The sequence below is a fragment of the Castor canadensis genome, chromosome 7 (assembly GCF_047511655.1).
Source record: "Castor canadensis chromosome 7, mCasCan1.hap1v2, whole genome shotgun sequence".
Lineage (NCBI taxonomy): Eukaryota > Metazoa > Chordata > Mammalia > Rodentia > Castoridae > Castor > Castor canadensis.
Genome location: NC_133392.1, coordinates 119,899,741 through 119,913,346, shown reverse-complemented (window position 1 = coordinate 119,913,346; position 13,606 = coordinate 119,899,741). Strand labels below are relative to the sequence as shown.

General features: G+C 49.1%; 1 protein-coding gene across 4 annotated transcripts in view; it reads right to left on the bottom strand.

Moving 5' to 3' along the window:
* Positions 1-6,588: 6,588 nt before the first annotated feature.
* Ssbp3 (single stranded DNA binding protein 3) overlaps positions 6,589-13,606 on the bottom strand; it is a 152,853-nt gene continuing 145,835 nt past the window's right edge. For all 4 annotated transcript variants that reach the window (XM_074080039.1, XM_074080040.1, XM_074080041.1 and 1 more), the window contains 4 exons: positions 9,470-9,548; positions 9,178-9,206; positions 8,991-9,092; positions 6,589-8,249 (listed from right to left, as the gene is read on the bottom strand). In XM_074080039.1, coding sequence (XP_073936140.1) covers positions 8,220-8,249; positions 8,991-9,092; positions 9,178-9,206; positions 9,470-9,548 — 240 coding nt within the window. In that variant the 3' untranslated portion in view covers positions 6,589-8,219. The remainder of the gene's footprint in view (positions 8,250-8,990; positions 9,093-9,177; positions 9,207-9,469; positions 9,549-13,606) is intronic.

The following is a 13,606-nucleotide window of genomic DNA, read 5'->3' as shown; positions in this document are numbered from 1 at the left end:
TACCTGAGGCCTCAGCCAGGTCCACAGGGTCCTGTTTCCAGAGTTGCCTCACCTTGATGCAAGGGGTTGAGTCTCCTACAGACACACTGGTCACAATGTACATGTGTAAGCCAGGTGCCAGTGGCTTACACCTGTCATCCTAGCTACTCAGGAGGCAGAGATCAGGATTGTGGTTTGAAGCCAGCCTGGGTGGGCAAATAGTTCGAGAGACCCTATCTTGAAAATACCCAACACAAAACAGGGCAGGTGGAGTGGCTCAAGTGTAGGTCCTGAGTTCAAACCTCAGTACCACAAAAAGAAATAATGTACACACGCAATAAGCATGCATCTGTTTTACCCAACTTAGTGTTGTCCTTAGAGCCTGTCCCACACTTGCTTCACCTTAAGTCTTGGGATGGCAGGATCTTGCCACGTCAGCACATAGGATCTACCTGTTCTTTCATGTGGCCGCATTAATGTCTGCTGATTGACAGTGAGTTGTTTCCCGTTGGTTATTACAAAGAATGCTGCAGTGGACATCCTTGTTCATGTATCTTAGACTGCTTTTGCCAGTGTAGCTATCAGGTAAATTCTTGGCAGTGGAATTGCTCAAAGGATTTTTTAAAAGAACATGCAGAGGACCAGCTGTGGTAGTCCTTAGGCAGGTGGAGGTGATGACTTGAAGCCCTCCAACAGCCTGAACCCCTTGGGAACTGGTTGCCTGGGGAGTGAGAGGGTGAGGTGAACTTGGCCCTGAGAGAGGCCCAGAGGTTCAGAGTCAGCACAGTTAGCACATGACCTTGCAGCTTGAAGCTGTCCTGGATGGGGCCAGTATTGCAGGGCGGCCGGCAGCCTGCACTTCTTGTGGCCCCTTAACGGGGACAGTCATGCCTACCAGCCCTGCTGCTATGATGTGTGGTCTGGAGCACCTGCACTCAGTGCACAGGGCAGCTGATCTGCACTGTGGCGCAGGAGGTATGGCAGGTGTCATTCTCACACAGATTGAGAAACAGTCCTAGAGACCTTACGATGTAGCGTAGAGATCTGGAAAATTCATATGTAGTAACAGCTGCCCCTCCACAGGTGTACTCCCTTCCCCATTCCTCCTGGGATAATGTCAAGCCCATGTGGCTTTAGAGCCTGGGGGTAGGTGCTCAACCAGCTAAGCCCTGGGGGGAAGGAAGCAGAAGCACTATGGGCAGAGGGGAGGGGAAGTGTGTAGGGTTACACTTGATATGGAAAGCCCTCTATGGGAACCTCTAAACATAGACTTCTGGGACTAAAGTGACACTTCCATTGTGAACGTGGATGTGAACATATTTTTCATTGTGTCAGAGATTTAAGTGCCCGGTTGATCCATTAGAAAGCTCAGTTCATTTTCAGCAGACTTCAGGGGCATGGAAATTTTGAGTTTGGCTTGGGGGAGGCCATTTCTAAGATCCTCCTGTATCTAGCCATCCACACATCTTCAGCTTTCTCTGCAAAGTGGGGACAAAGGGCCTCCTGCCACATTTGGATCAAGTAGGCTGCATTTAACTAGATGGCTTTGCTTAGATGGGTTTGGAGTTTTTAAAAACCCCATGACAGGTGGGCTTGCTTTGAGGGCTCACTTTAGGCTGCGTTCTGTCTTTTCCCAAGGCTGGCTTAAGGAGACCCTGAATGGGTGTTTGACAGAGGCTCTGAGACTAGCTTGTGAGGCTCTGTCCCTCACTCACTGTAGGCCCAAGCTTGGGAAGGAGCCTGGAAGATCAGCTCAGACTGTGGATAGCATCTCCCTGGTCCTTCTTGTAGCAAATGAGTCCCATGAAGCATTTGTGGGACCTGAGTGTCTCAGACAGTGTTCCTTTAATATGAATATTGAATCTCTGTAACCTACAAGGTCTGCCTATGTGGCTACTGGGAAATCACCCTGGTACAGGGACCCTCTCCCCAGACTTATCTGGGCACCTCCAGAGATGTGCATTTGCTGCCAGTCATTCCTGGTGCCTTCTCACCTTGATAACAACTTGGCCACTTGATTCACTCATCCTGTGTGGGAAGAGACAGTAGTGCCAAGACACATGTGTCACAGTGATAGAAGTGGGAAGCAGGGCATTTGAGATGGGTTCCCTGCACACAGACTCTGATGTAGAGTTGGGGCTGCTCCTCGGAGACAACCTGTGAGGAAGCCAGAAGGGCATGATGTAAGGGAGGAGCTTGGACCTCTGCTATTCCTATAGAGGACTTTGGAACCAGGATGGCACTTCAACAAGGCAAGGTGGTGGGGCCTTGGTTTACATCAGCTGCTGTCCTGTAGGAAGTAAAACCTCGAGAGAGGCAGCCTCCAGGAGTGACACCCTTCTGGGCAGCTAGCAGCTGTGGAACAGGGGTGCCAGCCCTTCCTTCCCAGGGCCAGGGGTTCTTAGATAACTGAAGTCCAGGAAGGCTTTTGTGAGATAGTGCCATTTGGACAGAGACCTGGACAGAGGGTAGGAGCAGGCCAGGAAGATACCTGGGGATGTGTGGCAAGTCAGAGGCCGCAGGGCCTCTGAGAAGAGCATGTTTACCTTTCCTTCTTCCCCTGACCTGAGATCCCAGGAATCAACATCCATCAAACATTTATCCACTTTTCCCTAGCTGGCTTACTCCCAGTGCTGGGGAGGTCACTCTCTTTAAGTGTCCTCCTGTGGCAGGAAGATTGTCATCCTGCTGCTTCAACTTCAGGGCCCCAACTCTACCTTTTGGGGCCAACCAGCGGGGCACACTAAAGAGATTGGTGGCTGGGGATTGTGTGCTCAGGCAGCCAATGTCTGCCTTTCTCCAACCCCATCCCACCTCTCAGTCCACAGCTCACCTCAGCCACGTGCCCCAGAGCCCCCCACAGCATGGCCAGGGCACTGGCTTCTTCAGCTGGACATGAGTAGGGCAGGTGGAGCAAGGCTAGCTCCTCCCATTCTGGCCTTGGTTGTTGCCACCTGAGACTCTCTGTCCCATGTTGGACACCTCAGGTCACATTCCTGCAGACCCAAAGCCTACATCCATGGATAGTCCTGCTGCCCAGGGTAGAACTTCCTTAGAGTTCAGCCTGTCTGTGGAGAGCAACATGGTCCTTCCCCAACACATGCACGCACACACACTCCTCCATACACACACACACACACACAAAATGTGGCCCCTCTCAACACACACACATACACACACGTCTCCTAATTCAATGAGAGAGCCCAAAAATAGATAAGGAGTAAGGAATGAACTCAGAGGTTCCCCACTATAGACCTCTGGGACAGTCCAACCATTCAGCCCATTTTAGAAGTACCTACTGTGTGCCACGTGTTAGGCTGGGATTGGAGGTACAGAATGAGACAGACACTGTCCCTGCCTCTAGGAGCTCCCACTCTGCCTGGTGGACACTGATAGCAGCTAGTTTCCTTTGCACCTGCAGTAGCAGGTACCCACTCATGAAGGCCCCTATGCCTAGGTGGCAGCATATAGTGGGACAGATGCCCTGAGCACATTCCGGGTGTGGCTACGTAGCCTCCAATTACTCCAGGAACACTCACTGGGCACTGCGGGGAGTCCAGTCTGCTGGTTCTGGGGACAAAGATGACTCAGACATGGCCCCTAGCATAGAGGAGGCAGGCCCAGAACCATGCAGCAAGGAACCCTGGGGACCCAAGCAGCTGCCCCAGCCTAAGAGTTTCCTGATGGAGAGGCTGAGTTAGGTTCCATGGGGGCAAAGTAGGAAGGTATGCCAAGAGGAGGGCAGAGAGAGAACCAAGGCCCTGGGTGGGCAAAATTCAGAGCATTAAAGGCAAGAAGAGGCAGAAGAGCCTGTGGAGGCCAGCCTGCAGGGTCTGCAGGACTCGTGGATTCTGCCCCACAATGCCCCATAGCCCAGGGCACCACGTCTTCACTTGGCCCTGGGGTGCATTGCTTTCCTTCCTTCCTCTGCTCCTAGTTTGCCAGTCTCCTGTTTCTCAGGTTTCTGATTACTGAGAGCCCCAGGGCCCCTGTCCTGGGCACTACTCCATTCACTCCACAGATGATCTCAGCCTCTCGTGCCATCAGTGCTATCCATATGTCATCTACTCCCTGTCTCCAGCCCAGACCTGCCTACCTACATAATTTATCACCTCAATTTCACTTGCCCAAGCAGCTCTCCCTGCCTCCAGCCCCACCTCTGTGGAGGGCAGTGCCATCATTCCAGGTCTGCCTTGCTCCACAGTAAGAGGTGCTCAGTAAACACATGCTGTAAGAAGAGTTTGCTTTAAGAGTTTGCGGAGGTTCAGAAGTGAGATCTTTGGGGCACTGGAAGGGCAGAGATGGAGGCAGGGAACGGAGGAGGCAGCTGAGTGTCCAGTCTACAGCTGTCAGAGACAGGTTCCACAGCGTCCTGGGAGTGGACAGAACGAAGTGCGAGCACGGAGAAGAATGGACTTCTATTTTTCAGAACCATCCTGTCTGGCCCGGTTTCCTTCCCTGCCCAGCTCCTACAGCTAAGCTATGGGAACTCCCACAGGTCCAACGCCACTTGACTCAGGGTTAGAGCCGTCATGGAGGCCCTGGGGATGCCAGGGTTCAACTTCCTGCGGTCTGGAACTTTGGAGCAGTTCTCCCTGCTCCTCCATGGTGGAAGAGGCTGTGGTGGGGTTCCTCAGGTCAGTGAAGTCCTGTTCTTGTGTGTCTGACCATGGCAGTTTGCCTGAGGCTTTTTTCCCAGCCACGGGGTGCTTTTAGGAAGGGTGAAGGGCCATGGGTCTCCAGCCAGGCCAGCCTTTCCTGTTTCTGGTTCCCAGGCTGGCTGTCGCCCTCAAGTTGGGTGCCATTTGGACAGTGTGGACTAGCAGGAAAGGAGCTGTCATGCTGGGGCCCTGGCTCTAGAAGTTCAAGGACTGGCTCCTTCACTTATGCCTGTTTTAGATGAACTAAAACCCTCCTCTGATGGGCCTCCTTCAAACTCCTCCCTCTACTCAGTGTAGAGTTCCAGCCTGGCCCTCATCTTTTGGGTCAGGCCTGTGAGGGTTATTGATGAACAGTTCAGTGAGAACCAGTCATTCTCTCAAAGGCCTGGCCCTGGGGTATGCCAGCCTGAAGCAATCCTCACCAGGACCATCTGTGCTGGGAAGGAAACGGGTGGGGGGGACTGCTTTGGGGCCCAGACTGGAGTGGTGGGGAAGAGTGCCCAGTGTTGTTACCTTCCTGGCAGGGATCTCCTTCCGGGGCCCTGTCACCTGGTTTCCCCTCCTGCCCAGCACCTCCTCCATAGTGCCTGGGCAGAGCTCTTGTTCCAGTGAGCACAGGTGACGGCAAGGGTATGAATATGCATCCCATCGCCACCACTGAATGCACAGGTTGGATGCGCAAAGCCAGAGGGCAGACACCTACCTCTTCAGAGCTGCCAGTTAGGCCCATCAACCCAAGTCCCCCCCCAGCCCCAAACCATCCAGTAGGGATAATTCCCCAATAGCTGCAAAATGTCTGTGCTCAGAAAAAGCCCAGGAAACCTGTTCCACAGTGGGTAGGGGCCTTTTGGGCCCTCCCCAAATATGAGTAACAATATTGCTAGTGGCTAACATACGTTGCTCTTACTATATGCCTACAGTTGAAAGCACTTCCCATTAACTTACCCTCACAACCCCACGAGGTGGGAAGATCGTTACCCTCATTTCATAGACAAGGCAACTGAGGACAGAGGTAAGAACTAACCTGCCCATGGCCACACAGCAACTAGTGGCAAAGGTAAGATTCAAGTTTGGCAATTTGCAATCTGGTCTCTAGATTCTCATACACGTGAACTGAGCCTACACTGTGCTCTGGCTCTGCAGGCAGCCCCCACCCCCACCCCCCTTCCAGGCTTCAACTGAGATGCCCCAGGGGCTCCAGCTCTGCTTCCTCTACAAATCAGTGCCACCCTGTCCCCTGCCTCTCCCCTCACCTGTACCCTCAGCATTTCTTGCCTACATGATATGAGCTGGGAAAGGCTCATCCCACATCCTATTTAGTCTCACCTGGTAATTTCTCTAAAATTACTAAAAAACTACTCAAAATTCTTGTAGAGCTCCCCATTGCCTTGGTTAAGAAAAAAAAAAAAATTACTGTCCCAGTGGCCCAGCACCTAAGGACCCTCATGTCAATCCTAACTGTCCGACGCTCCTGGTGGTCTAGTGGTTAGGATTCGGCGCTCTCAATCCTAACTGTCCAAGACACACTAGGCACTTGGGTATGGAGGCAGTCTGTCTGCTTAAGGGAGAAGGCAGGGTGTGGCTGTAGTTACAGGGTCACCTAAGCCGTATGACCTCTTAGAAAACACAGGGCTCCAGGACCCTTAACTCTACTTCCAGACGCATACGGACTTTGCAGCAAACTAAATGTATTTGAAAGACACTGAAACCGGCTCTCCACAAGCCCCCAGATACTTGAAGTGAGACTCATGCCCTCCCTTCCCACCTCCTTCAGAGGCTACTGCACAAAAGGCACAGCAGACATGCCTGGGAAAAGAAGGTAGGTGCTGCAAACACCAGGCGATCTCATCAGGTGCCAGGTGCAAAAACTGCCCAATGAGTCACCGTGCATTTTGTAATCAGTGTAATAAACTCCAACCCACGTTTCCCCAAATATGTCAGGAAGGGCTGCGGAAAAAAGATGTCCCTTTAATAAAACGTTATCAACATATATCGTACACAAACTACAATGTATCATAATTACTTTTTTTTTTCCTCTCGTAATTCAGAACCAGACTACAAGGTAAGAAAAAACACAGAAACAGCTACAATGTTCCCAATAATCGGCACAAGGTCTTTTTTCAGGCAGATGGTATCTCACATAATATGATATACATGGGTCAGAAAGGGGAGGTAATAAAACAAAGACCAGCTACAGGGGAGGGCAGGGCAGAGAAGGGAGTGTAAATGTACAAAGAATTCAGTGTCTTCCAGGGCAAGACACAAAGGTTTTGATGAGGGTGAGGTGAGGGAGGCCATGAGTCATCCCCTCCTAGGAGGGGACAGGCTCCACCCACTGGGTTCGTTGGCTTTTAAAAATGAAACTAGGGCCGGAAACAGCAAGTCTGTTGGGTTGCTGGTGCTCCCCCCACCCCCCACAGCTATGCCAAAGTCTTTCCATCCAGTTCCAAGCATATACAGAGCAATTCTGGTCAATATCCCGATGTCTTTGAAAAAGGGCAAAGAGAAAAAATAAAAACAAAAAACTGCAGCCTGCCTTGCCCCGCACATGACGATGATGATGATGCGAGGATCCCGGGACAGAATGTGGAGGTCACAGTTGCCATGTCCCAGGTCACAGTCATCCTATGGGTGGCAGGCAGAGCTCTCGCTGGGAAGCCAGGTGGGGATGAGGGGCTGACGAGGCAGGGAGGCCGGGTGGGTAGGGAGGTCCAGGAGAGGAGCAAGCCGTCCTGGGGACACAGTGCATGCGCAGGGTCACAGCGACGGTCTCTGGCCCCTCTGGCCACATGAGAGGGGGAGGCTGGGGGTCCAGGTGTGCTGCTGTTGCCACCAAGCCAAAACAAAGCAGGTCCCCACCTCTCCCTTGCCCATAGGACAAACCCAAAACCCAGAGTGGAAAAGGGTGACTTCCTTTCCTTCCTTTTCAAAATCAGCTTTTTGAAAGAAACCACCAATTGTAAACTGTCCAGTTTATTATTTTTAGATGGCTACAAAGACAGTGTGACATTGCACACCTAGACTAGCTTTCCTGGTGGATCGGCTTGGGGACAGACAGTAAGATTTGTTTTTGTTTTTTTTTTTTTGCCTTTTTTTCTTCCTGTTTTTTTAAATTTTTTTTTTTAAGAAGAAAACAGAGGTTGATTGGGGTGGGATTGGAGGGCTTGCTAGAAGCTTCCGTTTAAAAAAAATTTCCCCCTAATGCCCCCCGAAAACAAAACAAAACAAAAATCCCAGCAATGGTAAATCCCCAAAGAAAAAGAAAAAGAACACACAAAAAAAAAAAAAGTAATGTACAGAAAAGGTCCTTTCAGGAAAGGGCAAGGGGTGGGATTTTTCTGGTCATTAACTTGAAATATATTTTTATTTTGACTTTTTTCCTTCATGTTTTATGGAATAAAAAGTTCAGCCTTTTTATTGCATGAAACTAAAATTGGGAAAGGTGGGGGAGTGAATGGGAGGTGAGAGGGGAGCGGGAGATGCCCTCCCCCAGCTCCTGGTAACACCTCACTTCTTCTTGCATAATTTCTGGCACCTTCCACCTGCAATGCCGGCTCTCAGCGTCTCGGAGAGGGGGGATCACACACTCATCGTCATGCTTGGAGAATACTGCAGGCAGAAGCAGAGGAGGGATGGTTGTAAGGATGCGCTGAAGCGCCAACAGCCTGAAAATTTGGTGACACACAACTGGACAGGGCCAGGATGGGGGTGTGGCTTGGCTGGCCTGGGGGCCACAACTGTGCTCAATGGGCAGAAAGCTGGTGGGGCCAGGATTAGGGCAAGGAGGCAGGAGGTAAGGGCCACCTCCCGGCCAGCCTGTGCTTCACAGGAACTATGGCAGTAGATGTGGCATCCAGTCCTTTTGAGTCCCCACTCCGGGAAGCTTAGACAGCAGGAACGGGGTTTGTTAAATCAGGACGCCCTGAGCTGGGGCCAGTCTGGGGTTCTCCAACGCTGCTTTTTTAAATAAGAATATGCAGAGAAGCCTGCTATAGGCAGGGGATGGCTGGGCTGTCCCCTCTGAAAATCCCTGGTTGTGCAAACCTTCCCTAGGATAGATGGAAATGGACCCCACAGGCAATGCGGCTCAGCTCTCAGCCCAGGGCTTCTCCAGCCATTTTGCTCACTAGTGCCAGAGATGTCCAGCCTGCAGGTGGCCCCCTTCAGAAAGGCCTGCCGGCAGCCAGACTAGGAGGCAGTGGTCAGGGTGTTGCACTTGTGTGGAAAATGACTGAGGTGAAAAGGCCACAGAATGGCTGCAGGCCACCAGCTTAGTAGGTAGGCCTGCTCGGTTCCCAGGCCCTATGTTTAGAGCAGGACCCAGGTACGGGAGAAGTGGGCAGGCCTTACATTGTCGTTCTGGAAGGAGTGGAGGAAGTTCCCTCCTAGCTCGCCGTCATCTCGAGGGGTGCCTGGAGGGTTGCTAATGCCACTTATGTTGTTAGGAGAATTCTGTGGAAAGAGGAGAGGAGGTGAGCCTGTGTCTCCAACCACCAACCCTTCGAATGTACTGCCAGGAAGTAGATCACACACTCACTTTTGGAAGTCCATCTATGTCGCCCGACCCTGGAAGGAAAGAAAAATGTAATTCAGTTTCTTGTTCACTCTCCCTGGAAGGTCTCCAGCCTCTAAGAAGGATCCTCTTCTACCCGGGCTTCCACCAAACCCCCACACTGTGTCTGTACAGAGAATTTTCTGTCTGGACATCTTTCTCTGAGGAGCTTCTGATGTAGCCAAAACTAAGGCTGTGTACCAGGCCTAGTTGGTCCAGAGACTGAGGCAGAGAACAGGTGGCCAGGGCAGGGTTGAGCATGACGGTGCCGACTTACCTAAGGATCCATTCATGTGGTGTGGCTCCATGCCGCCCATGCCTCCCATTGGACCATCCGAGCCAGGACCCATTGGGAACTGAGGGAGAAGCACAGTACATGGCTCAGCAGGTGCAGGAGGCCTTCTGTATCCCTCTCATGGCTCCCATGCCCAGTGACTTAGTCAACGAGACTAACCTAGCACCTTCAAGGGTACAGGCCCTGAGCCACAGCTGCCCCCTAGGAGTCCTGCTCATGCAACTGCATTCTGGTGCATTATCCTTGCGCCTGCCCAGGTGCTGGATGCCTGGATGGCTAGAGCAGGCTCCTAGGAACCAGGCAAAGGAACAAATCCAGAGAAGGAAACAACTGGCCAAAGGCCACCCAGCTCCATGAAAAGGCAGCTGTCAATCTGAGTTTTCCAGTCCTTCTCAGGACTTGTGCCATACCTGCAGAGTGCCTGGCTTAGCAGGTGCACCTGCATAGACAGGTGTTTGTGACCATGCTAGTCTTTTTGCTAGCCTTTTCCAAGCTCCATCTCAGACATGAGGACATCCCTGTGGGGGCAGCAGCAGGAAGACCAGGCAGTGCAGGGGTCACTCGTGAACCTTTCATGAAGTGATGGTGCAGGCAGATCTGGGCCCAGAGGGGGAATCCATCCTACCCCCATCTCAGAAAGGACGCAAATGAACACCAGACAGGTTACCTCCCACTGCCACAAATGAACGGCTAGAGAGAGCTGGCCGAGCCCAGTCCGGAAAGCCAAGGCCCTTGATACAGAATGAATGGCAGCATGGACAGCCAGGGCAGAGAAGAGTGCGCAGGGAGTAAAGTTGGGACCAGACACAGGGTGGGGTGGGGTTGGGCAGGAGTCGCTCTCCCACGTGCCATCCTGGGCTGCAATATCTTTGTCTCCCCTGTGGCTCTTGCTCACAGGCTACACAGTACTTGTGCTACCTGGCAGCTAATTTCTTGCTTAGGGTGACCAACTTTTAAGGGAGCCTGGAACCCGGGACACAGCCTTACTAGACCAAAACCATCTCCATTATGTTAGCATAATGTTTGTTCATATACACGTGTTATTACTTTGACATAAATACATGTCATTACTTTAACATAAAAAAATCAGACATTTTCATTAATTTTTTGGGGGGACACGGAATTAGAACTTGAACTCAGGGCTTCACACTTGCAAAGCAGGCGCTCTACTGCTTAAGCCATGCTTCCAGTCCATTTTGCTTTGGTTATTTTGGAGATGGGGGTCTTTGTGAACTATTTGTCTGGGCAGCCTCAAACCTTGATCCTCCCAACCTCAGCCTCCCAAGTAGTTAGATTACAGGTGCAAGCAACCTGTGCCTGGAAGAAGTTACAATTTTTGTGTATTATTTTAAGAGATTTATTAATATATAATTCACATACCATACAAGTGACCCTGTTAAAGTATGTAATTCAGTGGTCTTTAGTGTACTTACAGGGTTAGACAACCATCAGCACAATCAATTTTAGAATATTTCCATCAACCCCCCAAAAGAAACCTTGTACCCACTAAACAGCCATTCCTCATTCCCTTCTGACCCCCAGCCTCAGGCAACCATTATTAATCTACTTCCTGTCTCTAGATTTGTCTATTCTGGACATTATATAAAAATGAAACCAAGTGACCTTTGTGGCTTTTTTCATTTTGCCTATTTTCAGGGTGCATCCGTGTTGCTGCACACACCAGTACTTAAGTCATCTCTTTTATGGACAAAAGTCCACTGTATGGATACACCACATTTTACTTATGTGCTCATCAGCTGACGGTTCGTTCAGATGTTTCCACATTTGGCCCGGTGACTAATGCTACTGTGTCTGTTTGCGTACAACTTACTGCGTGGGCATGCACTGCACTTCTCTCAGGTAGATACATAGGAAGTGTCACTGCTGGGTCCTGTGGTAATTTTATGTTTGACCTTTCTTAGAACCGCCAGATTGTTTTCCACAGTGGCCCTGCCATTTCACATTCCCACCGGCAGTGTATGAGGGCTTCAGTTTCTCCACATTTTCCCTGGCCCCAGTCATTGTCTGTCTTTTTGACCACAGGATCCTAGTGGATATGAAGTGCTGTCTCCCTGTGTTTTGTAATAACTAAACTTACTGGGCATTTGTACGTCTCTGGGGAAACATCTATTCAGATCCCTGTCCCATTTTTTAATTGGGTTTTCTTTTATGATTAAATTCTAAGAGGTTTTTTTTTTAATCTATTTTGGATTCAATTCCTTATCAGATATGATTTCCAAATATTTTCTCCATGGTGTGGATTCTGTTCAACTTACTTTTTTTTTTTTTTTTTCGATCACCCATTGCTATGCTGCCCAGATTGGCCTTGAACTCCTGAGCTCAGCAATCCTCCTGGCTCAGCATCCAGAATAGCTGAGGTACATGCCAATGTGCCCTGCTTAGCTTTCTTGATGGTGTCCTTTAAAGCACAAAAAATCCAATTTATCTATCTTTTTAACCCCTTCCCTTTTGCTTGTGTTGTATCTAAGTAGGTTTGATTTCTTCTGAGTGTTTTATACTTTTGGCTCTGACATTCAGGTATATGATCTACTTTGAGCCAGTTCTTGCGTAGTGGTGTAAGGAAGTAGTCCAAACTCAGTTGTGTGCTGTGGATAGCTAGTTGTCCCAGCATGACTTCTTTAGTCTGTATTATTTACTTTTCTGTTACATAAATGCTGGTATTTAAACAAAATAATAACAGAAGTAGTTAACAGCAGCAATCAAGCACGCTAGTTAAATTATAACTACAATGTTTCTGTCCTCTCATACAGTAATGTAACTTCTTTTTGCCCCTGATCCAGCAGGATATTTTTTCCTCTGCCTCCTTTCCCAATGCGTGAAGTACCTACAGCCATGAGGACATTCTTTTTTTAATGCAGTGGTAAAACTAAATCTTAAACATAAAACTCACCTGACTTGTCTCTGTCTTGTCCAGCCTGCATGACACAGATGCCTGTGTCAGTTCAACAGAACACCAAATGACCCTCTCCACAAACCCATTCACACTGCAGCACTTAGAACTTCACTTATGACACAGGCTTGAGGACTTGTAGGAATTACTTCCGGCACCCCAAGAGGTGCATCTACTGGTGTCTACAGTTGGCTTGGACCAACTGATCCAATTGCAAATGCTACCAATTGATCATGGATGTCAAGATCAATTAAACTTATTCTTTTTCTCAGGAAAAAGGTATTAAGGTACACAGCTAATGTGAACTTGTAAGATCCAAGCTGGATTTCAAATAAGTTCCAGTTTTAATAAAGAAACTGAGAAAGTCCTGTTTAACTTGGCTGCCCTTTTTCCTGACATTTTTTGAGTTCTCAACAGTCTCATTTCCAAAAAAATGAGTCATTATTTCTGTGGTATGAGGTTTTGCTGCAACCTCCATGAGACTGAACAATTCAGGTGTGGTTGGCTCACCCCCTCTGGGCTCTCTGTGGCCTCTTTAAAGATGATCACATGGTCTTGGAGAAAGAGTGTACACTTTCTCTTTTATTGTAATTCCTTTTCCCATTCTAACCTCAATAGATTTCCAGATTAAGAGATGGACATCTTTCTTGTCTCATACTTCAAAAAATATGAGTCTTCCTGGCAGAACAACATTGTAACATCTTTTCTATGGCAAGCAACTACGGTAATCATCTTGTGGGCACGTGTTTTAGTAATTCTCTATTTGTATAAAGTCAAACATCTCATTAAGTTCTTCTGCATGCTTTGCAGAATTTGCAAAGTGACCTAAACTTTCATTGTGAAAAACCGGTGTCACAGGTAGGCAAATTACACCCTTTGTGGCAGTGTTGGGTGCAAGGTTTACAGGACATTCAGCAAGTAAGATGTTTTCATTTTTGTTGGTAAGAAGTTTATAGAGTAAATGAAATTTGCCAAAATTAATGGTGAAGTGTTTGCCACCTATGCAGATAAATGAGCAAAGTCTAGTTTGTATTTGGATAAGACAACAGTTTAAAATCTTCATAGAAACCAAGACCGTTTACAACTCTAGTTCTCAAATTAACGAACACAAGACCTAGTAAGAACTTGTTTCTAGGGACCAAAACCAGGACTTCATGAATGCCAGGCAGGTGCTCAAACACTGAGCTACACCCTTAGCCCACCATGAA